At 51.1% G+C, this 25,524-nt stretch overlaps 1 protein-coding gene across 1 annotated transcript; it reads right to left on the bottom strand.

Annotated features, from left to right (window-relative positions):
• Nucleotides 1–920: 920 nt before the first annotated feature.
• On the bottom strand, nt 921–21,066 carry TMEM151B (transmembrane protein 151B). Its single transcript, XM_088053468.1, has 2 exons — nt 20,959–21,066; nt 921–13,415 (listed from the first exon to the last, which is right to left on the bottom strand). The coding sequence occupies exons 1-2, from the start codon at nt 21,049–21,051 to the stop codon at nt 11,979–11,981; spliced, it is 1,530 nt and encodes a 509-aa protein (XP_087909594.1). The 5' UTR covers nt 21,052–21,066; the 3' UTR covers nt 921–11,978.
• Nucleotides 21,067–25,524: the final 4,458 nt, after the last annotated feature.

Below are 25,524 nucleotides of genomic sequence, written 5' to 3' on the forward strand. Positions count from 1 at the left end.
ACACTTAACTTGTGGCTGCCACCACAGCCTTTCCCAGACCCCCATCATCCAGCCTGTGACTTAACTGGAGACAGACATCACATCTCAAGGCACTGTAGAGGCACCACAGAGAAATCTGCCTCTTAAGCCCTCTCTCTCACTGCTCACCTCCTGTGATGCTTTTACATGCTTCACCAGCAAGGTTAGTTCAGGCAACTGAATATTGTTTCACCTGTAAAGCAGCTAAGATGAAGTCTCTGCCACCTAAATGATCTAGTCCAGACCTAACTAAGGTTTTGCTGAGGAGGATGTGAGAGGCATGAAGGATTGAGGGAATGTTGTTTCTAGTTCCTTAGCAGCTTTTTCTGGCTATTGCTCTACTCAATAATCTATTTGTATTTCTACTAAAATCTGCCTGCAGTTGGATATGGGTGGTGAAAAGTAAATAGAAATAAATCAAATAAATCAAGACATCTCACCACCATGGTTTCCTGCTTTGGGTTGCTCTGCTTTTGATCAGTGCTAGCCTGCTTTGCAACAGGTGGATTCTTTACAACCAGATACTTACCTTACTTAGTAGCGCTCTTCCGTGCAAATCTGTCCAAAGCAACCTGTGTTCTGCATAACTTCAAGCTAGAGGAGTCCCTTCAGGACTGCTGGCCCACATAGCTCACAAGTTTGGAAACAGTACAGCTTCCTTGGGCTTGGAGCAAAATGGAGCAGCTTCTTTTTCCTCTACAGGCTGTAGTCACCTGAGGATGGGATAAGGCGCATACTTGAATTAGTTGGTCCGTTGACCACCTTGCTCAGGAGGTGTTAGGGAATTAAGCAAGTGGGTTGAGTTTCATCCCCTCCCACCCTCAGCAATGCAGGAGCCTCCTATACCCCCCAGCCCTGCCCAACACCAGTGCTCACAGACCCACTGCTGGCAACCACCTCAGTGAATCATCTGAAACTTTTATTACACTGATTTGGTTTACAATCTTTGATATTTCCAACAAAAAAGGCAACATTGTGATATACTGTTTGTACATATATAGAGAGACAGACAGAGCTAGATCATATTGACAGAGTTGAAAAGTAAAAACCGTTTCCCAGTGTTCACAAAAGAATTTATTCACCATGTACCCGCTTCTGCCTTGCCCTGTCTGATGGATACAGACACTGATGGTGCCACTGGCCCCTGGCCGACAGGACCTTTACCTGCACCATGTCATGCCCATATAGATCAGAGAGGATGGAGTGTGAGGCTGCCCTGACAGCAGGGGCCACACAAGGGATGCTGACAGGGTTCAGCCCTCACAGGTTTGTGTAGCTCCCTTCCCAAATATTGATGGATGCTACAGGGGCTACGTCCAGAACAATTCCTAACCAGCAGTAGCAGCTGTGAAACCTCCCTACCAGGACATCTCCCACTACTTGTTTCCCATCCTCGAGACCGAGGTATTGAATATACTTCTTTATTTTTATTTGCATTTACAAAATATTTTCACTGGATGACACACCTCAATGAGATGAGAACTCATGTTCAGAAACAGCAGAAAAGACCCAGATCAGCATCAGGCTGATGAAGCAACAGCTCCAGCAGCGAGGGTGGGGGTTTAATGGGGATGGCCTGGTCCTAGGCAAGCCTGCCTGTAGCTCCAAGGACAGGGCTGCAGCTGGTCAGCCACTTGTGCAATGAAAGCTCATGCTTGGTGGGCAGTGATGAGATCCTGCAGACATGCTAGCAGACACATGAGGAATTGGCCACCAGAGCCAGTGAGGACAAGGGATGGAAAGAAAAGGGCTTGGGAAAACGTCATCATCAGAAAAACTTCTGACTTGCTTTCCAAGATATTCACTGTTCATTTTCCTGCTAACTGTTGATATTGTTAACATCACTTAAGCACCCTTCAAACCCACTCCTGGGCTGCCATGCGCAGCAATGCCTGGACATGTAGCTGTTGCCTGGAGAACTCTTTGCCCTCACTCCTATCAATCTCTTGGCCAAAAGGCAAAGTCCAAACCAAGAAGCCTGCATCACTTGCCAACACCCAAAACCAACAGTCAACTCTCTGCCAGTCTGCAAGGGTTGAAACCATTTCAAATGCCACGCACTCTGGCCAGACAGCAACAGCAGACTGTTGGAGTGTGAACATTCCTGCTGTTGGTGGGTTACTTGTCAGCTCCAGGTCCAGCTACCACAGGGTAGGTAACTAGCTGATCACTCTGTACTGAGTGAAGGGCTAGCATAGATACCTTAACTCTCACATGAGATCTATCTCCAAGATACTGGCAGGCTTTGAGTGGGGGGGATCATTTGTGGGTCTCTCTCTGGAGGAGGGAATGAGCTTGGGCACTGCCACCACCCACCAACACAGCATCAGCAGCATTCAGCAGAATCAAGCCGGGAGCATCCCCTCACCCATGGGTCTGTGCCAGAGAGATGGTGAGAGAAAAGGGGTGGCTGGCAGGTAAACAAGGGGGAATAACACGAGGGGGAATGCACTTGGGCTGTGCTAGCAGGTATCCCATCAGGCTGGAGCAGGGGCACCCAGCTGGCTCCCTCCCACAGCAGATGGCGAGCCCAGCTTCCACTGCTCTGAGCAGAGCACGCACGGCAGCAGGAGACAGTGGCCAGCTTCCCAAGCCTGGCGGTTTCTGTTCAGAGACCCAGGCATCGATTTGCAAGGTGTCACACTGGCATATGCCACAAACAGGATGGCAGGTTAATTTTGAGCAGTGAATTGGGGAGGAGGAACAGGCTGCCACAAGGATGGAGCAGAGGCTGTGCACAGAAATGGTTGCTGTGTTCTGCCTCCCTTTGCTCCCATGGAGCTGGATTTGTCTAGGCTGAGCTGTCCCTGCCCATTTGGTGTCTGCTGGCCCTCTGCACAGTCAGCCAAGTTTCTGGTGGCTGGGGTTCAACAGCACGGGGGGTCCTGAAAATGGGGGTCCTGTGCACTACCTCTGGGACAGCACAGTGGGCTGAGGAGGAAACAGCACAATTCTAAAACATAGTGCCAAGCACTCCTGGCCTGAAACACACCCCAACAACTAACACAAGCTCTCCCAATCACTGGGCACCCACCACTGCATTCCATCACCCCTACAGCATCTGTGCCATGTGTCCATCAGCTTCAATCCAAACTCAATCAGCTAGCCCCATGTACCACCCCACTGACAAGGCACTTTTGGCTAATCTAGATCCTTCTGTGCTTCTTCAGTTGCAGTGAAGAGGGATGAAGCCTGAGCTCATGTGGTTGGGAAGATGGGAAGTGGTATAGAGCCAAGCCCTGCATCAGCTTCCCTAGGTGGAGGGGATGGCTCAGAAATGAAGCATTCCTCCTCCCTACAGGGTATGCCTGAAATAGCCAGGCTTGTCAGATCCCTGTCTCTGGCTGTGATGGATTAGCCTCTCCAAGGCACAAGGCAATTTATTCATTAGTGACATTTACACCTTGTGGCTGCGTTAGCCATTGTGGTTGATGACATGTGCTCAAGCTGTCAGTGCTGGGCTTGGAGGCGACATTGCTGCTCCAACAATGCAGTGAGACATGGCCTGGGCACCTCAGCTTAGGAATACCTCCTGCCTTTCTCCTCAGCCAGAGCATGCACAGATTGCTTTGAAAGCCCACTCTACTCCCAAGCCTCTCTATCAAATGCCCTGCTCCATTTCTCCCCCACTCTCCCTGCCTTGCAGCACCGTTGCTCCAGCACTACATCCTCCTGCCACATTTTGCCTTGTCTCCTGTAAAAACCACCACCTTTGCAAAGCCTTTTACAGCTATTCTCAACCAGCTCTCTTCCTCCCATGTCCTGCCTGAGCATTCACATCCTATTCTGTCCTCTGTCAGCTGCCCTCAGCCTCAGCTGAGAAGCAGAGCCCATATTTGGAGACTTCTCCAGCAAGATATACTGCTTTCACCATGATGCTGTCCCCTGGTCTTGCACTGCCACAACAGCTGACCTCTCCTCTCCTCCCTAGTCTGGACACCAGGACCAGCAAAACACCAAGGCCTTCTGTTTTCTAACTTAGGACAAGTGCTGTGAAATTCTCTGGGAAAGCACAAAGTAATGCCAAAGTGATGCCAGGATGTGCTGCGGTTGCTCTGCAGCAAGCAAGCAGTGGGCACGCCAGGGCAGGGAGCACTGCTGGAAGGCTGTGCACAGGCAGGATATGGTGAGGTCTGGCCACCAGCATGTCTGTGGTCATCATGCATCTGCTGGTATTTCATAGCTGGCCCATGGCGCACAGCAGGGAGGGGACCAAAATGATGTAAATGTACGGCCTCTACTGAGTTCAGGGAAGGGGGATGCTTTGGCTAACTCAGAGGAATGACAGTTTGCACATTGGGTTTGGGAAGTGTGAGAAGAGCTGGAAAGCGTTGTCCAGGGAGCAGATCTGGCAGCTCTCCAGTTTATGGATTAGCTTGTTCTCAAACACAGCTTACTCCATGCTTTTATCCCTGCTCCCTGCCACTCACTGCAGCAAATGTGACACTTCACACCATCTCCTCACAGAAACCAGGTCAGGAGTTTCCTCTCATGAGGAAAAAGCAATGCTCTGTCACCCTGAAAAGCCCTTGCTGCAAGGGTGGATGGGTGTCACCACATCAAAAGCCACAAACACATCAACCCTCCACGAGGCCACATATTCCAGCTGTGCATGAGCATGCAGAACCCCACCCTGCCACATCTGGGTGGATGGCCATGTCACACCTCCAGGGGCAGAGAAAGATTTTAAACTCTGGCCTCTATTCCTGATCAACCTACCCCACACTGCAAAGCCACAGGACAACCATCCTGATCTGCCTTGGGCATTCCTTCTCCACCAGCATGGCACATTAACAACAGAGATGGAAGGAATGGAGAGTTTAAACCCACATCTTTGTCAATTTTTTATTTTTTTTTAAGCAAGGCAGAGCAATGTGAAATACTTCTCACAGCTGTTAAGGCCTTCTAGTTGCATTTCAGTTTGAAAAAGCCATTGGCATTTCCAAAGTGAAATCCTGTTTTTTGGGGTCTAGTTGTCACCGCTGTTTCCCCAGTCAGCTGAGCAGTGCTGCTCCATCAGACACAGTGCTACTCTCACTCCCCTCTGCTCAGCCCCTGGGGACAGGCTCTTCCTGGGGGTCAGGTGCAGCAAAAACAGAGCCCACTGGCTTCTGCCAGGGCCAAGCAAGAGGTGATGCCTGCTTTCAGCTGATCCTCCCTCTGCATCTGCTTCTGGAAATGTGCATAGACTCAGGCTTGGGATTTTTCAAACTTTCACCCTGACTGGTTCATAGGCTGCCATCCAAAGTCTGAATTCATGTCACAGCAGCTGACAGTGCTGCTAATGGACATTGGGACCATGGGACTGATACAAAGTACTACATCATCTCACCACATTCTAGCTAGGCTTTTTCTTTCACTAATGTGAGTAGCTCAGATTGCAGAAGCAGCTTGTGCTGATGGAGAGTGAAAGAACCTCATGCATCTGTGGGTGAAGTTATTTTGTTCTACAAAATCCACTAAATTATAATCACAGTAGGTGATCCATCCATTCACGGAGTTCCAAGGACTGGGGAACATAGTTCAGGATGGGCACCAATTTCTCACAAGCTTCATTTCCCCCAAACAAAGTTTACAAAAGCCAACCAACCAAACAAACAAAATGGCCCAACAAAAAAGTCTTCCTGGGGAATGAGGGAGGAATAAAACCCACTTAGCTTTCCAGCAGCCACTGTGCTCATTCTCAGTGCTGGATGGCTATGCTGCACATTGTAATGGGCTCCTGAAAATCTGGTAGCTTCTGGAAGAGTTGCATAGGTGGATGATATACCTGTTAGTAGAGCCTGTTTACGAGCTGCAGAAGAGGAGCTTGTTGAACTCCACAGGGAAACTGTCCCTCCCCCAAGACAGACATGAGGTAAGGAGGGAAGGAGGAAGGGCAGGCCACGAGGCCACGGGTCTTGCAGGTTCAGTTCTGTCCTTGAGACCTCTTTTATCTTAGAGGCAGAAAGGCTATTGTCCTGTGGGAGAAGGCTCCACTCCCAGTGCTGTGGAGGTGCTGTGGAGGTCAATTTGCTTGTTAGCTTGCTTTTGAGGGAGTTGACGAGATCACATCCATGGCCATAATGTTCCCCTTGGCAGAGCAGCTGTGGTAGAGGCAGTAGAGCAGAACAATTCAACCCACTGCTTGTAGAAACTACAGATATTCAACATTCATTCATGTTGGCCAAGTCCCAACACAAAATCTATGCATGAAAGCAACACTGTGACAGATCAGTTTTTCTGGACTCAAGGACAGACCCCTCTGAGGAGCTAAGTCAACCTCACATTAGTATAGTACCAGTGGCTTCAAAGTAAAATTACACTAGAAATGAACATAGCCCATTAATTTCTACCTGAAGTGTGACTATAACCCCTTCCCACTTTTTCCAGAATTTCCACAGGGAAAACAGCCCTAGGCAGGCTCAGCCCCAAGTTCCCCCTAAGGTCCCAGGTCCAATGAACCTACCTTTGCTCCCCATGCATACCTGGCTCAGTGGAGAGTGTAGGCCCAAGTGCATCACAGGAGGCAGCAGCACCAGATAGAGCTATCACTGTGTTTCATTTCTGACATTACCTGGATCCAGATCATATTCCTATAGACTTTATTCTAACCACTCAATATGAATGAAACATGATCAGAAGGACATATCCCAACTTGAGACTTACAGCTCTTTGGTAACACACTGTCTTGGTGGTGGTGTAGCATTTCAGACCCAGCCCTTACAGTGACTGCAGCAGAGTAGGAGCGCACTGCAGCCAAGTTTGTACCCCGATAATGGCAGCACCCTGGTGACATGAGATAGCAGTACTGAAGCTGTAGTTAGAAAGGCTGGAAGGAGAGCTTAAAAAGCGTTATTCATCCCACCTGCAAATCAGCAGGTGCTGTTTTACTGGCATCGGATGCTACCTAACTTTCTTAAACTTCCATTTAATAAATCTTTTCCTGCATGGGCATCCATCAGTTGTTAAACAACTCTGCAGCCTCTTGAGTGAAGAGACAACAAAGAGGGCAGGGACCAGCTGGATCTCTAATGTGCAATTTATGGGAGAAAGGAAGGGGGGTGCATTTGTTCCGACAACAGATGAACAGCTACTTCCCCAGCCTTAATAATGTATATTTGCCTGGAAGGCCTGGCCTTGGCCATAGGCTCAGATTCCATCTCCCCATCCTAATGAACGCCCCTACAGCTGTTTACCCTGAGAGCCCTCTTTGAAACCTCTCTTCTTGGTGTGGAGTGAGACATGACACACAGAGGGCTCAAAGAAATACCACTTGGCTCGTTGGTGTCATCAACTGGTTCTGCACAAGTGAGGTGCTAGACACTATGTGGGAAGCTTACACTGTGCTGAAAGATAGATAAATGTCTGGTGATGTGTCTTGATGATCAGCTAATCCAGAGCTTCTCACACACTTCTTTCTCTCTTTTTCTCCAGTTCAGAAAAGCTGGAGAGCTTTTAAGTATCTGACAAGTACATTGACAGCAACGGGAAACACCAAATAGCTCAAACTAATTCTCCAGCCTTGCAGCAATAACGACTAGCCCTCTTCTGGGTTGCATTAGCACCATGAAGGGCCACAAAGAGGAGCTGGTAGCATTCCTGCCTCCCTCCTTCTGGTGTATCAGGAAAGTCTGCTGCTAAGTGCAATGCTGAGCCTGACTCTCAGCCCATGGAAAACTGCAATGTTTGAATCATATATGATTAAAACCAAAGCCATCCGACTGCAGAGATCCTCCTAGTTATTGCCCCCATCACACTGACAAGAACCCAGCTTTGATCTTCCCAGAGGGTGCTGCGTACTGTACTGCTTTCCTTGTGTAAGCGGCCAGCTGTATACTCCGCTCACTTTGAAGAGATCTGCACCAGAAATGGGGACACAGCCACCCTGACAGATCAAGGCACTGTTTGCATCTTTGGCCCTCTTTCCCAGGCTAGGCTTAGAGCAAGAGTGACATACTTGCTACACAGTGAAAACTTCTGCACCACCACTCAAGCCAGGGTCTGGCAAGTGAGGTCAAGACTTTGGGACTGGTGGAAGAGAAGGCTACAGAAAACAGGCCTACTTGTGTCAGGAAGGCTATGAGAAAAAAGAACAGAACCAATTAGACTCACCAGTCAACAGAGGAGAAGTAATGGGATTAAGATACAGCAGGGAGAACTCAGGTATAAGGGAGAAGGTTATCCTGAGAGGAGCAGATTGGGCCATCAAATGACCTCACCAACACAGATAGGCAGAGAGCAGACACAAGTCTCAGGAAGAGCAGACACCTGACTGCTGCACAGCCCAGAGCTGTGGTGGGTGATGTGTATGTGCCAGAAGATGGGACCACTCCACCATGTTCTGGCCATGTGCCAGAACAGGGACAGGCCATCTCTGGGTATCTGTGCTCGTAATCTGAGATATAAGGAGAGTTACAGCAGTTGTCCTTGGCCCAGGGCACTGCGGTCTCTCACCAACACTCAGGAGGAAACCCTCTTTGCCGACAGTGTCCCATGCCAGGAGATGGAAGGAAGAGCCCAGCTTTCTGCTCTGAACTTTCCTGCCTGACTAGACATGCCAGGATGAAACCCTGTTCCAGTTTCTCATCTTCAACTCCACCATACTTCTCTGTCAAGCCACCAGGCAGTTCCTGTCCCTGTTGCCCAGTCCTGCTCCCCTACCATGTCCAAGCACACCATCTCCCTTTCCTGAACCTGAGGCATGTCTCCATCCTTGGGAGAATGGAATAGGATGAACCAGGGGGGCAGTTCTACCAGGTGCATTTGGGTAGCAGGGCCAAGAATATGAGGGATGGGATCTGTGAGAAATCCTGGCATGCAGTGGGGAACACTGACTAGAGAGGTCCCACTTCTCAGGGTACTGTGGGTCTAGACCAGCCACAGACAGTAGCACTGGGACTACAGCTGGGACCTGGCTGCAGCTGGCACCATGTACATGGGGAAGGTGTTCAGCAACAGAAAGACTGTATGGATCCTGTGGGTCAGAAGAGCAGCCATGCCTCGAAGATCATCTGGATAGAAGATCACCTGTCCACCTGGATAGACCACTTCCAGAGTAGTATTTCATAGGTGAAAATGGGGCTAGAGGAAGAATGCAAGGCATTCTCAAGGAAAGCTCCAGAAAGAGCTGAGGACAGGTGCCTGAAACTCTGCTGCAGGTGCTAAAAGCTGGGGGGCACAGAGACCCTACTAATCTGCCCCTGTTGTGAAGACTGTCTGTGCCCCAGGAAACTAAAAAGCCTGCCAAAACTTAGATAAATACATCTGTCCAAGGCACCTTGGAGGCTGGAGATAGAAATATGAGCCGTTACAGCCTAATTTAAGCAATGTGCAGGAGATTTCAAAGAGAACATGTCAGGAAGGACAAGCAGGGATCTCATTCCTCACTAATGACCCATTGCAGCTCCACTGTCTCAATTCACTGTGACATACAAGCACACACCATTATCTCCCTGGAGTCAGGAGGACACTCCACATTGGCCTTGGCTTACATTAGGCGCTTGAAGAGAGAAGCACTAGTGCACAGCAAGCCAAATGTCATTACTAAGCAAGGAAATCCCAAGGCTGCTTTCGCCCAGTCTGAATCTATGCCAAAAATAATAGAACAAAATGCAGAGGGATGTGCCTATACCAGAGACCTTATGCTTCTCTGTCCTCCAACGTACTCTCTTCCTTAAGCCAGCATCTAGCTCTGGTAGTGAAAGTAAGGGCAGATGCTAAGACAGAATCAAAAACAGAGTGAGATGTAAAGAAATTTCCTGTTCAAAGCACTGTTGTTTGTATTTTAGCACCCAAGACACAGGATGACAAGCTGACTCGAAGGGCAAGAGATAAACAAGATATGCAGGGCATAAAGAGCAGAACAGATTGCTCTGGGGGAAATGAAATGTCAACAGGTGCTGACCACTCCAGGCTTGCCAGCAGGAGATGACTTTCAAAAGAGGATCAATGCGGTACATGGGTGCATTTGCAGCCCCCTCAAGACCTGGGAGGCAAAGCAGTACAGCAGCACAATGAGAGAGACCGACAGACCCCTCATTTATACCTGGCAGGAGGAAGATGGCTGGACTAAATACAATACCTCACTGTTTGACCTTCTGCAGCAGATGGGGAGGCAGACACCAAGCACAAATGCCCAGGTGCCAGTGGATTTGCCCTTGTCACCCAAGATGTGCTGTTCTTAGACTTTTTTCACCACAGCTGATGAGTGAAGGAGGGTGAAACTGAGAAGTAGTGCTGTCTGGACTCAAGTGGACTCATGAAGCCAGAAATCACTGGCTGATTTGGCATGTACTCCCCAAAAGGCTGACTGAAAAGGAGACAGCTTTTCTGAGAACAAAGACACAAGAGATCTGGGGATGTGTTGCTGAAAGCGGAAAAGATGGGTGTCTGCATGCTGCAAACACTGTTGCAGCTTCACTGACATGAAGGATCTTTGCCCAGTATCACTGTGATCCTTTCCAGCAGGGTAGAAGGGGTAGCACAAAACTCAGTGCAACCTGCCCTGACAAGAGCAAGGCAGAAAAACCCAGTAGCTAATGAGCTACACAGAAGTGACCTCACTTCTCACAGCCTGATACCTCCCTCCAAACACCTCTGCCACTGAAAACATTTAGTTTTAATCAGGTTCTCCTCTAATGTACCCCTGGTCTCTGTTCTGCAGAGCATCCCTCCTGGCAGATGCCTCCTGCACTGGTCCGGCACCAATAGTGGGGCCCCACAGAAACAGAATCCTTTTGATCCTCCTTTCCCCAGCCAAAGTTCCTAATGTTCCAGCATGCTTTTGCATTTGTCCCTCCTATCCCCTCAGAGCTCTGTGCCTAAATGAGGCTTCCAGGAGCCTGCAGCTCAGAGTCCACAGCCAGAGCCCAGCTGAATCTCATGCAAAATTCAGTCGTGCAGACATGCACCAACCTGCTGCTCCATTACCAATAGGTGAACTGCAGCTGAACCTACCAGAGATTTCCTTGATGCTTGGCTGAACCAATTAGGACTCACTTCAAAGCCAGGAAGGGTCCTCAGCCACTTGATGTGCCACCTGATACCGTGATGTCTGTCCCAGTGCCATCCTATTCCCCTTCCCCAGCTCACCAGGGGCCTCCCATTTTCTCTTTCCAGCTGAGCCCTCCTCCAGCAAACACATCAGTAGCGCTGCAGATCTCTGCTCCATCTGGATTTGCACATTCATCCCTTCCCTGGTGCTGCATGCCCAAACAGAAAACTCTTTACCAAGCAGATGTTGACTCACAGCTGGCACACTGAAGCTTCCTAAGGAGCTGAGTCTGGGATCCTCTGGAAGCAATGCCATTCCCAGCAGTGAGAACAAAGTAACAGTCAGAGCATGGTCTAAAAAAAAAGTGGGGAGGGTGGGGAACGGTCAAGGGGGAAGGGGAAGAGGTGGACTCGTGGCTTTCAGCCTTTGCTCTAACCTGCCACTCAGCACTATGTGCCTAGGTACCCGTAACCTTCTGTCACAGGCAGCAACACCCTGCTCCCAGGGGTTTGTTCTCCTCCACCCTGTGAGCAGTCTCACTCCAGTGTGGGAAGCAGGGTGGGAAGAGGTGCAGCAGGGTGGTTTTTGGTAGCTGCTGGTTCCTTGGAGCACATGCCAGCCTGGAGCTACTTTGGCTGGGAGCCAAAGCCACCCCCTGCCTGCATCAGGCCTGTTGTTTTATTCCCCTCTCTGGGTCTCAATACCGTGAATTATGGTTTTGCTGTTGGTTTGGCTGAATTTTTTTTTCTTTTTTGCATGTGGTGATTGGTCTAGAGTTCTGTGCCATTTCAGGGGGAGCATCAGTATTCACCCCTCTGGGAGATCAGAACCACAGTGGGGGAAGATTTTGCTGGCTGCCAGAGCAGGATGCCATGCCCACTCCATCCTGATGTCCTCCTAGGCTTTCCCCCTTGTGCTCCTCTCCCCAAATCCTGTGCTGGCTTGGGCCAGGCAACAGACAATGAGATCTCACTGCCTTCTGCTTTCACAGTGAGGTTTCCACGCAGGACCCATTGCGATGGAGGTGACGGTGGTCGTGGTTCAGGCAGCCTTCATTGCGGTGTACAATGAGGACAGGAAAGTAGAGGGCATCCTGATAAGGAGGGGGGTCTTCCTCCTCCACAGTCACCTGGCTGGAGAGGCGTGTCTGCTCAGTAGGGCAGCTCTGCTCGTTCAGGCTGCCACTCCGGCTCTGCCAGAGGCAGCTGCGTCGCGAGCCGTACAAGCGGCCCAAGGAAAAGCGGCTGCTGCTGAAGGGAATCCTGGGACTGCCATTGCAGATGCTCAGAGCACTGCGGGAGAATATGGAGGAGCTGCTTATAGTCCTGTGGCACCGCTCGCAGTTCTGCCGGTAGCCCCCGTAGCGGCAAGCAGAGTAGTTGGTGCAGCCGGAGAGCCCCACCAAGTCCATCAGGACTGCTTCTGAGTAGCTGGGCACCAGCTGCTGGTTGGATCGTATGTGCCACTCCAGCTCGGTGCTGTCCACTGTGTTGACGCGGGGCATCCTCCGGCAGAAGGAGCGCTCCTCAGCCGGTGTCACTGCCACGTAGTCAAACCCAAAGAGTTTTTCCACATGGTAATGGACATAGGAGGTGCGGTACTCATTTAGTACCCGCAGAGGCCAGGATAGGGTCAGCAAAGCTGCCACCCAGAAGACATAGTGAGATACGTACCAAGGCAGGTTGTCTGGGTCGGAAAAGGCCACCATGTATTCCTTGAAGTCCACATTTTTGAGATGCATCCCCTCCCTGGCCTCCATGTAGTCGTCTAGGCCCTCGTTCTCTGTGAAGAAGCGGGCTCGCTGGGTCAGATACGAGTTCTCGGACTCCACATTGGCAAAGCTGAAACACTTGGTAAAGCGGAGCCGTGTGGCTGGGTAGCTCTCCAGGTCAATGAGGTCCTTGGAGATGTCCTTAACTCCACAGTTGGAATAATCAAACTCAGCCTCTGCCACGTGGGTGTTGACCCGCTCATGGTACACTTGGGTGGTGGTGTAGGCATCCCCGTTGCGGTAGCGGGTAACCTGCCGGGTCCTGCGGACGTAGTGGTAGCTGATGGCCTTCCACCAGATGCAGGGGGTCGCCTGCTGCATCCGCTGCACACGTTCATGCACGCTCTCCACATCTACTTTGTACTGCAGCTCATTGCGTGTGTAGCAGTGCCAGCACTCCACCAGGTACACCACGTAGAGCATCACTAGGAAAGCCAAGGGGATGTAGACATAGCCATTGGAACAGGGGCTGTCATGGTACATCATGGACTTGCCCTTGTAAGCGCTGTCGAAGGTCAGCCGGGTCACCTTGGTGACGTGGCACCAGGTCATGGCTCCCATGCAGCCATACATGAGGAGGGACAGCAGCAGGCATTTCCAGTGGGACTCTCGGCACAGGGACTTGCTGAGAGACTGCTTCACTGGCCGCTGCTGCTCCGGGGGACCAGGGAGAAGGAGAGAGAAAACAAGAGAGGAATCAGTAGGTTGCAGTGGCAGGGGAAGGGGAACAGGTACCTATAGCTCTGCGAACAGAGACAAAACAGCAGATGCCATGGAGCTCCTGGCCTCAGCAGGCAGAGCAGAGGCTGGGATCTCTTACAGGATGGCAGTCATGCAGCGCAGGCAACTGTCACCCTCACCTCCCTTTGTTACGCTCTGCCCCTCCCTGGGAGACAGACAGAGCCCAGCTGGACATGGGGGAGAGTGGCAAAGGACAACTGTCAGCCAAGCGTTCCACTTTTTCAACAGGGAGCAACCCCTACCATTGCCACTTCCCAGGTAGTGCTATTGGAGCACGAAGTAAGAGTCTGGGTGACTTTCTCCACATTCCTCAGCTTTTGCACCCACCCCATCAGCACAGGCAGCTCTGATATCATCCCACCTGAACCCCTCACCACCCCTCATCCCACTGCACACAAGTCTCTCCCCTCTTCCCAGTAACGACCAACAGCAACATTCCAACTTTTCAACCAGGGTGGCACAAGCTGGTGTGCCTGTAAGATGGAGAAACAGACCTTCTGCAGCTGGGAAGGTCTGTGTTGGGTAATGACAATTCCCGTTACAACACTTGGCAGCATAAAGAGCTCTGAAGTGCTTCTCAAGTGCTTTATAAACCACACCAATGAGAAAGTACTTTTCCACAAATGAAATGTGGCCACCTCTGGTAGGAGAGAAAGCAAATATGGAGTAACATCCTAAAAAGTGTTCAGGCTGGAAGGGAGGAGCATCCTAGCAATCTGCAGCAGTAAGGAGGGCAAGAGGCCACTCACAGCTGCTGGCAAACATGCCTGCTTGCACTCAGACTCAGCTGTGACAGCCCATATTTCTGAAAAAACTGCTCTTAGGTCTTTCATGGTGAGGAGAAGGCAGAACTTCAGCAACAGAACTTTTTAAAAGGATTGCACTGGTGCCTTTACCATAGAACAGTGGAGGGTTTCACACAAACCCATGAAAAATTTTGGTTACGGAAACCTCTGTCACTCTGCAACATTCTGAAGTCTCAAGTATTGATTGAGCTTTGTCATCTAACATCATTCCACCCAAAGAAAGAACAGGCAAAGTAACTATTTCCTTTTTTATACAGAAGATTTCAACCAACAATCTCCAAAGGTGCAACCTGAGAGAGGGGGCCAAGAACCCCAGCCTTGTGCAGATGCCACAAAACTCACTCAGGCTTCAAGCTTTGCTCTCCCTCTGCACCTGCAGGCAGCAGCGAGCTCCTGAGCTCACCTCTACCATGGCAGGGGCCAACGCCAGCTGTAATGACACTGCTCACAGCACTGCTGCCGCTGGTGCTGAATAGATCACACGGACGCAGCTCGAGGTGTGGTGATGCGCAAGTTTATTTTTCCTCACAGGATTTATAGGTTTCTGACCACGGCCAGGGATTGGATGGTCAGCAAAACACTTTCCCACTGTACTGGCCATGAGAGATGTCCATCACAAGACGTGTAACAGAAGGAATGTATACCTATCTCTATGTTTACAGTTACTGTCCTGGGAAAGTCTTAGAAAACTATGTCAGCAAGCTCAGAAGCTGAGTTTTCAGGGCGACACAGCACTGCAGTCCAAGCCTGGTTTCATTGTTTTCCACCCCTGAGGATGCTGGGCTGGAGAGGCCTCTCATCCAGGAATCCCAAAAACCTGAATGGGTTCACACTGTTGGGAAGCAAGAGGGGCACTTTCACTCTGGCATGAAAAGGAAAATTAAAGCAAGAACCAGAGGTCACAAGGCCACTAGGGTCTAGGGACAGATCTGGGCTTCTTCTTTCATTTAAGAAATTAATCTTGCTCTACTGAAGAACTCCTCATTCCTGGCTTGGTGCTCTAGAGTCCCACAGGCCAATCTTTCCTACCCGCCCTTGTTACAGTCACCAGGGGGACTTCTGTCACTGCACTCAGCAGGGCTGGATCCTGCCCAAATCTCCAACAGAGGTTTTTCTCCTAGAGGCACGGAGCTCCCCTGCCTGCCCACCCTAACACCCAGCCCATGATGACCAGAGCAGGTGGCACATTCAGAGAAACCACTGTTGGCAAGGGGAATGTTGGTACATCCCACTGGCAGTCCCAGGTATCAGTAATGCTGAGCTCCCCTCTTTGAAGCCACTAGCTGAGAGAAAGACAGAACCCAGGGCTGTCAGGTGGGGTGGTGCTGGTCTGCAGGCAACTCAGAGAGGTGCAGGGTGGCTCTGCTAACAGTGGACATGTGGACAGTGCATGGACACATGTGCAGCCCAGTCTTCCCAGTGCAGCTGACCACTACAGCAGCCTCACAGTCATGAGGCAAGAAGGCAACCCCAGGTAAGAGAAAAAGGAGTGAGGAGAAGAAGGAAGGGCGTTTCAGAAGGCAGAGCCACCTGAACTGTGCTCCGCCTCCTGAGGTCAGTGCTACAGCTACAAGAGCCTGCTCAGACCCCTCTGTCTTCGCTTAGTTGCAACACAGCTCTCCCCTGCTGGAATACTCTATCACTACCCAGGCAGCTAAAGGCTTCCTCTCTCACTGCTGCCTTCTGTGTTGCAGGCTTTCCCTGGCAGTGGCAGCTCTAACTGTGAGGATCTAAAGGAGCCGCTAAGCCAAAGGAGGAGCATGGGAGGGTCTGAAAAGGGCCTTTGGAGTGGTATATGCCAGACATGGGATGTCTGTGGGGTGTGAATGCTGAGAAACAGCACCTTGTTTAGGAGGCAGATCTGCAAGTGGAACACAAGGAATAAAGCAAAGTATCCAGCTCATTCATTTGCCAGCTGGGGAAGGGGCACCAGAATGACAGGTCTTTGGACACATCTGTCTCAGAGAAGCAAATTCCACCTCATAGTCACTCCCCAGCCCTTCACATTCTGCACTGCCTGTGTCACAGGAGAAGGGAGGTGCTGGTTGTCACCTTGCAGAGATGTAGGCAAGCCCCACTGCGGTTACCCACCCAGGGCAGGGAGCACGATGCAGCCCGGGCTTGGTTCCAGGAACTGTGTTAGCAGGGCTCTAGTCCATGCATTAGTCTCCTCCTAGGACTACGCAGTATTTAGATACTGCAGCGCTTTTACAGGGTCACACTAACCCCTGCTGTAAACTGTTTACAACCCAGCTTTGTCCTAGGCTTTTGAGGTAAAACACATACACCTCAGCTGCACTGGTGGGGTTTCCGAAAGCTGATCAAGTGCCATTGACAGGATACAACCACAGCAGAGTCAGAGGAGGAGCCAGATGCAGAGTCTAATCACAATAGGAACTGCAGCATCCCTGCTCCTCTCCCAGGCTGCAAAGGGCACACAGAAGCAAACAACCAGCTCCACAGATTCCCCTACAGAAGCAGTTGAATAAGGTTGTCTCCTTGAGCTCTTAACCAGCCTTGGGTAAGTCCAGCATAGCAAACAAGCAGATGAAAAAGCTGGGGAAAGAGAAATCTGTCTCAGAACAGTGTCATTAGGAGGAGAGCAGACACTGATATAAATGCCATCGTCATATGCCTGCTGCAGTCTGATGAAATGAGGCAAAAGGCTTGCCCTACTTCAGTGCAAACAGGGTTTCCCTCCACCACTGGGAACCTCCCTCAGTGCTCAGGCTCCAGCACTGGAGAGCAGTAAGCAAATCTGCTATTGCAGGTGCACTGAAACATCTCTGCAGTGCTAGGGGGCAAGGCTGGCCATAGCTCAGCCGAACCTGCTGTGGGATCCCAACCAGCTCCCTTTTCTGTACTTCAGTTCACCTTGTAGAACTCATGGGGCAACCCTCGGCAGGCGCTAACTGAGACACATCTCGGGAAAGGCAAGGGGTAGGCTGCTGCTTGGGCCTCCCCACCCTCCTGCATGGCTCTGGCCTCTGACATTGCCCCTGAAGTGGGCCCACACTTGCAGTTGCTACTCAGGATGCATGGGGAGGGAGGAGACGACTCACAAGCAGCCGTGAAGGGAAAGGAGACGCTTGTCGCCCTGAGAATCAGACCTTTTGATATTATTTTCATAATTTCTAGCCACTTTCCCAGGAAAGTAACTATAAACATAGGTGTTTAAACATTCCATTAAATATATGCCTTTTGATGGACGTCTCTCATGGCCAGTGTGGTTGGGAAGGTGGTAACCTGACTATCCAATCCCTGGTCATGGTCAAAAATCTATAAATACTGAAAGGACAGAATAAACATGCTTCTTCTTTCATCACACTTCGAGCTGAGTCTGTGTGAATCATTTCATGTCCGACAGTGACAGATGCCCACAATGCACAGGGCAGAGGCAGTAGAACAGGGGACCCCCGTCACTGCTTGCTCTAAACTCCTTTGAGATCTCGGGGGGATCCTCTTTTAAAAAAACAGCCTCAAGGGGACAAACATGCCCAGCACCTCAGTGGCTGAGCACATGGGTCAAAATCCCTTAATCACCCCTGCAACCTTGACCCTGCAGCTTTGAATACTAAAACCCTTCAAGTTCTTCAAGCTACTCCCTGTAACAGCCTGGCCCTGGTCCCATCCATTGTCCCCTTCTTTAGTGAGTGTTTCCATGTCATTACCTCCCATGCCTCTCACCTGCCTCTCCCTGCAGAGACCTCTGTGAAATCTCCAATTTACCTCCAGAACACTAAACCTTTATTTTTCAAGACGGCCTGGGATTCAGAGGGTTAGGTGTCCTAGAGACAGCCCTCTAGAGGGCTGAAAAAAACAATCAAAAAAAAGCCCCAGAGAAGCAGCCTGAAGACCCAGGTAGCTCCCGAGTGCCAGGTGGTGGCAGCAGCTTGCAGGGGATTCCAGAGGGACCCTTGAGCATCAGTTTCCATGGCTCTGCCCCAGGATTCACTTACATCATGCAAGAAATTAATATGCCCTGATCCCTTTAGCCTCAAATCCCCAGAAAAAAGGGAGGTAGGGAGGATCCAGTCATTTCTAGGAATTACCACTGTCTTCCAAGGCTCTGGACAAACATTGGCAACTCCTGGCCAGGATGGTCCCAGCAAATACCCACACCACACACCCCATGCCTACAGCCCAGGAACTATGTGCCTACAAGAAGGAGGTGGCTCAGTCCCAGGCTGGCAGTGTTGCTAACTGCAGAGGACAGAGGAAGGCTGAGCATTGACAAGCCAGGGAATCCTGCCAGCAGTCAGCTCCTGCAGTGGTACCAAGGTCTCCATTTTACACAACCTCTTGGAAGAGGACTGGTTCCTTCCATCAGATCCCACCTGAGCATCAGGACAAGGACATGTTTTTGCATGTTCCCAGGCTAAAGAGATTGTCCCTTGGAATCTCCCATCCTCCAAGCATGTACTGAGTGAAATTCAATTCACCACCACTGAATGTGGGTGTAGGCATGTGATGCCAAGATGGAACAAGGGCTCAGTCAGCTCTGGTTAGTAGCTCTTGCTACTTGCCTTGCTGGGACAAGCTGAGAAGCACATGAAGCCCTGCCTGGCTCCCAGGTACAGCAACCTGAGATATCAAGCTGATGCACCTTCAAACAGAACAGGGCACATTTCCCACTTTCCAGACATCTCCTCTGGCTTCCCACTCACCCTGGCCAATGGACCCTGACATGTGGGATTCAGCCACACTGCAGGGGCACTCAGCAATGCTGGCACCAGCAGTTGGTTTTGATGGAAATGAGGATATTGCACAGCCTGTATGGTGTTATATAGGCACTAGAGGGGAGGACTGCAAGAGGATTGCACTAGGTAGGTTAGATGAATCCAAGCTCGCCACTAAAGTCTCTCCTCATTGCATCAGATGAGACACCAGCAAGCATGGCACCATCACAAGAGGCTGCAGATTTTCTCTCCTCCACCAGTTGTTTCATTCAACTGATAGCTTCTGGCCACAAGGAGGATGCCCTTAGCCTAAACAGAGCAGATCATGAACTACAGCCTTTCTGCTTGCTCCCATGGAGTATTATATTTACACCCTAATTGCTAGCTACTACAGACAATCTTATCCACCCGGACAATCTTACAATTTTATAATCCCTGCAAGCCAGGGGGCACTGTAGGTGAGGGAAACTCATCTGGGCACTGCCCCTGCTACACTTCTTTCACCCAAACTGGCTCTTGCTCTGGGACCTCTGAAGATTCTGTGCTGTTTTGAAAGTACAACCAGCACCGCCAGAACACGGGCAGTAAGAGACCACATCACAGCATGGCACAAGCATATCCTCATGCTAAAAATGTGCCTCACAGTTTAGCTGCCCTCATCAGGATCTCCTTGAAGAGCTGGGCTCTGACATCAGGAGCTGTCAAATGCAGTCAGTAGGAGAGGAACAGACAAAGGGCAGAGTATACAGTATTTGTACAGCTTCCCAGTCCTTGAACTTCAGCATTCCTCTCCTGCAATTATTTATATCTAAATATAAGTCTGCATATAGAGAATAACTGTGCATGGGCACTCATGTTCTGCCTAAGCCAAGGAGACAGAGAATACCAGGATTATGCAGCACTCACAAACTACAGCTCCACAACAGCAGAAGGGGAAGTGATGCACCAGCTTCTGAGTACCCTCCAAGCGGCCCTTTGAGCTGTGGTCTCACCAGACAGGACAGCCCATCACAGCAGGAGAACGCTGCCCTTCCTACACTGGTTGCTCTCCATGGGTCAGCAGCCCCATGGCATAAAGTGAGTCTCACCAGTCGGTGCAGTTGCCTTCGCTCTTCTTAGGAAGCCCAAAGCAGCAAGCAGGATCTGTGGAGGCAGACAATGGCACACTTGCCTCCCGGTGGTGCTCCTGAGGCACAGGGCACTCCACTCTTGACCCTTTCTGGCATCTGCTGCCTGGACTCCAGAAAAGTCACCTGCTGAGGGAGACTGCAGCACACCTGGAGGCAAGGCTGTGCTGGTACCTGGCCTGCCCCAGTCTGCACCTTCCACTTTCCCCAGCCAGCCTCTAGCTGGGAGCAGCCACCAGCAACAGACCCTGGCTTTGCCATGTCCCCAGGCCCTCTACACTGCTGCCCACCGCGTCTTCCCTCACAGTGACCCAGGCAGCTGTGCCACATCCTGGATGCCCCCAGAAGCCAGCGCACAGCAAGGAGAGGGTCTCCACGTCCACTTCTCGCAGGCATAATAAGCTCAGCCCGTGGCAGTAAACCCAAACGGTGCCCCGCGCTTCTCGTTCGTGATTTTTTTCCCTTCCTCCTCCATCCCGGCCACTCCAGCCCCGGCCCCCGCTCCGGACGGCGCTGGCTGCTGCTTCCCTTCCAGCCCCGGAGGCTCCGCGGCGATCACCAGGTGACGGACGAGCGCTGGAGAAGAGGTGCGCTGGGGCAGCCCATCGGTGGCGGGGACCGACCAGGGTGGGCATCCTCGCCTTCCCCCTCCCCCCTCCTCCCGCCCCGCATCGCATCCCCGGGGCCGGAGGGGGGCGAGAGGGGCTCCCAGCGAGCGGGTCCGTGCCTGTGCGGGCAAAGCCCAACCCGGCTCGGCCCGCGGCGAGGCGGCCATGCAAAGCGGGCGGGGAGGGAGGGGGGTAGGGGGCCGCCCCGGGCGGGGGGCGGCCGCTCTCCTCACCTCCTCTCTGGCCCCCTCCGCCTCCTCCTCCGGAGGCACCGGCGTGCTGCTGCCTCCCTCGCTGGCGGCGGCCGCCGAGGCCGGGGGGGACATGGCGGCGGGGGCGCCCCGCTGGCGGTGCCTGCGGGCCGGGCAGCTGCATTATCCCGCCCGCCGCCGGGCGCGGCCTCGCCGGTCGCCGGGCGGGCGGCGGGGCGGCGCGGCGGGCGGGCGGCGCGGAGGCATCGCCCCCAGCCGCGGCTCGGCGGCAGCGCTGGCCGCCCGCCGGCCCCGGCCCCGGCCCCGCCGCAGCGCAGCCCCGCTACACGCGGCGGAGGGCGGGCAGAGCCGCTGTGGGAGGGCCGCGGCGGAGGCGGGGGGAACGGCACCGTGATGGGATGGGGATGGGGGCACGGCGGGATCCGCGGCCGCCCGAGCGGAGGGGTAGGTGTCCTTGAGGCGCCAGCCGGCAGTAAAGAGGGAGAGAAGGAGCCCGGTGCAGCCGCCCCTCCCGAGCCCCACTGGGAGCGGAGCGGCCGCCCGGCGCTGTCGGGGAAAGCTACAGCTCTCAGCCTCGCCGAGGGGTCGTCAGGCTGGCTTCGGTCCCAGCTGGACAGCTGATGGAGAGGTGAGGGATTCCGTGGGTTTTCCTTCCCTCGGGATGAAGCGGAAGAACCAGGAGCACTTTGCATGTGCCCTGTTTTTCCTAATCTGTGGGCACCCCAGCTGGTCCGGAGAAGTGGGGTAGTAGTAGACAAGCAGTGCTAATGCTGGCACTCAGGGGATACTTTAGGTTGGTCAGGATCTTCTCTGCTGTGATCTGCCCCGAGCCCAAAGGCTCTCAGCTAGCTGTTGCAGGGCAAACTGTAGTTTATTTCTCCACAGAGCTAACCTGCTTGGTTACAGGGATGAGTGGAAAAGTCACTTCAGACCCTCGATCTAAATTCACAGTGGGGACACACACAGAGTTTGGGAAGGGTACATACTTGTCAAGGTCTGGATATTGCAGGTACAGCCCAGCTTCCTTGATAGTCAGGAAATCAGGTATTTCTGCAGGTAGTTCCCCAGACCCAAAGTGGGGAGAAGCATAAGCTGGAGAATTTGCTGGAAACTTCTCTTTTCCTGAGCTCTGAGGCTTAGCCTTGGCAATGGTTGGCATGCTGTTGTCCACTATTGCCTGGAATGAGGAAGGAACAGTGTGTAGGCCTGATGGTCTCACACAAGGAGATGCATCCGAGGGGAATTGCCAACCCCTGCTTCTTATGGGAATAGATGTGATGGCTGAAGGTGCTGCTGAAGAAGCTCATCTTCAAAAGAGGCTGGGGATGTGTTTCCTCTCGCCTTTCCCCTGTTTCCATGGAAACAGCAGCAAGCAGGAGCAGCCTGCTTGGAATTTCACTGCCTACCTCTCAGCCACCCCCTGCCCAATCATCCCGGCAGACTTTGGCTCTTGAGGGTTTCAGATCCACCCTCACGTGATTGATCCCATGCCTCCAAGGAGGGCTCACCCATGCATGTGTGTCATGGCAGAGCAAGGCAGACAGGCACAAGCCCAGAGCTGCCACAATTCCTGTAGCAGCACTGAATGTTATGCACACTAATAGACAGTTGTAAATAAATTTCATTCCTATATGGATTTCTGCTTTTTATAGGATGTAAAAAGCTAGACCAAAAGGTGCCTGAGGGATGATTGCCCTCCAGAAACAGCACTGGTTTTATCCCAAATATGTGAATATCACACAAAAAGAGCAAAGCAGAGGGGTGAAGAGGGGTGAAAGGTAGTACAAGTTTATGTCTTTGCATTTAATAGCCAATGGTGTCTTTTTCTCCAAGGAATTTGTCCATTCACTTCTGAATTTGTTTTGATTTTGGACTTGTAGATGCTTCATGCATTCTGTGACAAGGAGTTTCACAGCACACCCACAGACTCAAGGAGCTTCTTTTGATATGCCCATTCTGGGCTTTTTATCCACCAGGACTAACCCTTGAGAACCAGGCTGCTGCCACCCTTATGGAGCTACCCACAATGTCATTTATCCTCCATTGGTGGAGTTGGTGGCTACTGGTGAGCCAGAATTAGAGTTTTTTGTGTCAAGCATCCTTGATATTGGTCCTGGAAACATACCTTGGAGACAACACTGTCAGGCACATCACCAGCTGTGCTATTTTTGAGATGAGGTGGCACAAAAGAGGTTGTGTGCCCTGCTTTGTCTGAACTGAAGCTGTATAAGTTCTCAGCCACTTTCTGAGGAAAATGGTCACGTGTTTTTGACCTTCAGGCAGGAACCCAAAGGCATGGCTGATAATGTATAACAAAGGGCACAGGACTCCCAGGAATGGGAGAAATAAGACTGTGTGATGCTTAGGCCTTTCAGAAACTAAAGCAAGATAGACAGCATCCTAGATTATGTTCTGTGTCATCAGAGGGAGAGCCCAGAAGTTGTAATTAAAACACACTACCTGATCCACTCAACCCTCCTTCTCTTGGGGGTGAGAGTAAAAAAATATGTGAGATTTCCCTCCAGTTATTCCTGTAAGTTTCAGGATGCTCTACTGGAAAATCATGTTTGAGAGCAGGACATTTCTGTGATGGAGGCCTTTCTTTTGTCTGATGTGACAAAATGTGAAAGAAGCAGGGAGGCTTTTAAGAAGACACAGCAAATGCAGTAGAGGTGGTGCCCTTACCAATAGGTTTGTTCTCCAGAAACCCTGTATCTGCCACCCTGCAGAGACATTCATATCAGTTCCAAGCAAGCATAAAGCATGACATCATATTAGGAGGATTTGTTCACTTTCCATAATGCATCAAACTGCAAAAGGTCTCACTCTTCTGTCTCTGGTAGTTACAAAAAATAGCCTTTTCGATCCTTATGTTATTAGCTCTTATTCGTGCAGCAAATTTGCGTTCAGTTTCTAGAAAAAAATTTTGACAGAGGCTGCATTTTAAACCAGATGGCCATAGATAACCTATCATTGTACTGGTATTTGTAGCCTAAATATAAAAATGGATTTTACAGCATCATATATAAATATATCATTGTGTTTAGCTTTTTTTTCCCCAATGGACCAAGTGTGATCAAAACTCAGTCTTTTGTTTCAAAGCAATCAGTGATTCCTAGCAGTGTGCTGCTTTTTGTCTCTTAAGAACATGTGTGGCAGAGAATCCGCTCGTGTTAGGATGCAGGATTTTCTGTGCTCAGAAATTAATGCCTGCTCAATTTAGAAATTTCAATGATACTTTGTGCTGGCTGCCTGAGACTTCCAGAATGTGTCACTCCAATTAAATTACTCCTTATTAATGCAACAAGGGAAGTGTGGATGAAGGAATGTGCCTCTTGCTCCAGTTAAACAACATCCCTTTGCCCCTGCTGGTCAGTGGTGTTGACTGTCTGGGTGCCATCTATCTCTGCAAGCTTTGTCCTCAAGGAAATGTGTGCCATTAGTTATGTTTTTGTCTGCTACACTCAGACTTCATGTCTGCTGGGAAGAAATCCAGGTGTGCCTTTTTTTATTGTGGGAAGGAAACCCCCAAGGGTCATTAATTGGTGACTGGGGAGCTCATTGCTGTTTAGCATCCCTAACAGGGGTACATATCACGACTACAGTACCCAAACATTCAAAATCTTAAACCTCATGAAGTAGGTGGGTTTGTAGCTGCTGCTCTGGGGCACATTTCACTGAATAGAATTGCTGTCATTGAAAAGTCTTTGATCCCCACTCTGATCCTTTTCCAACAGGCTGCCTGTATAGAGTTTGTTTATTTTCCATCCAGCCTCATGAGAGTTTGTCATCATCACAGCTTTTGTGAGGCTCCACAGAGGTTTCTGGGTCAGGTTAAATCACTTTCCTCTCTGCAGTAGCCCAGCAGGATACCCAGGGCCCTCCCTCATATCCCCGTTAGAAATGAAAAGTGGATTCAGCACTGCCCAGATGCTGTTTGACAGTCCTCAGGACATTTTGTCCGATATAACTCCAGAGCAGCAGCAACCGCCCCATGTGCCTGGAAACCGAGCCAAATCCTCCCTTGCTAAATGCTTTGTTCTCACTTAAATTTTTGGCCCATCACACCCAGAAAGGAATAAACTACAGAAACTAATGGCTCAGAGAATTTAGTGTATCTCTAGTTATGGTCCTAGGAGTCACCTCCCTAAAAGCAGAAAATAGGTTTCTGTTGCAGTTTGCCTTCCCCATACTGAAGGGTTGGAGTTGACATACCCTGATCTGGAGAAGCATTCCTGCCCCACCAAGCTCTCCCCATGGACCTGGCAGGCAGAAAAATCACTCTTCTAGGGAAGGGGCTAAAACCCACTGCATGTTTAGGGGTCATTGTATAGGCCAGGTCTGTCAGTCTGGCCAAGGTCCTGGGGAATGGCTGCAACCCTACTTTCTGTGTGCCCCATCACCTGGGCAACACAGACTTGGTCATCACTTTTTCATGGTGTCAGAACTGCTCTGTCCAGTGGGATGGCCACCTGTTCCTGCTCAGCACCTGAATATTTCAAACAGCTCACTCACCCCCACCTCCCCACCCTGCCACCCAGCTCACCCTTCTCTCACAGCCCCTGCCTGGGCTCCTCACTTGTTTTC

Source organism: Pseudopodoces humilis, chromosome 3 (genome assembly GCF_049639895.1).
Source record: "Pseudopodoces humilis isolate 2021_Gansu_Grassland_sample_001 chromosome 3, ASM4963989v1, whole genome shotgun sequence".
Classification (NCBI taxonomy): domain Eukaryota; kingdom Metazoa; phylum Chordata; class Aves; order Passeriformes; family Paridae; genus Pseudopodoces; species Pseudopodoces humilis.

Excerpts from the sequence above, each read along its gene's own strand:
- TMEM151B (XM_088053468.1), bottom strand. The coding sequence starts at position 21,051 with ATGTCCCCCCCGGCCTCGGCGGCCGCCGCCAGCGAGGGAGGCAGCAGC. Across the intron at positions 13,416-20,958 it reads CGGAGGGGGCCAGAGAGGAG|CAGCGGCCAGTGAAGCAGTC; the intron begins GTGAGGAGAGCG and ends CCCCCGGAGCAG.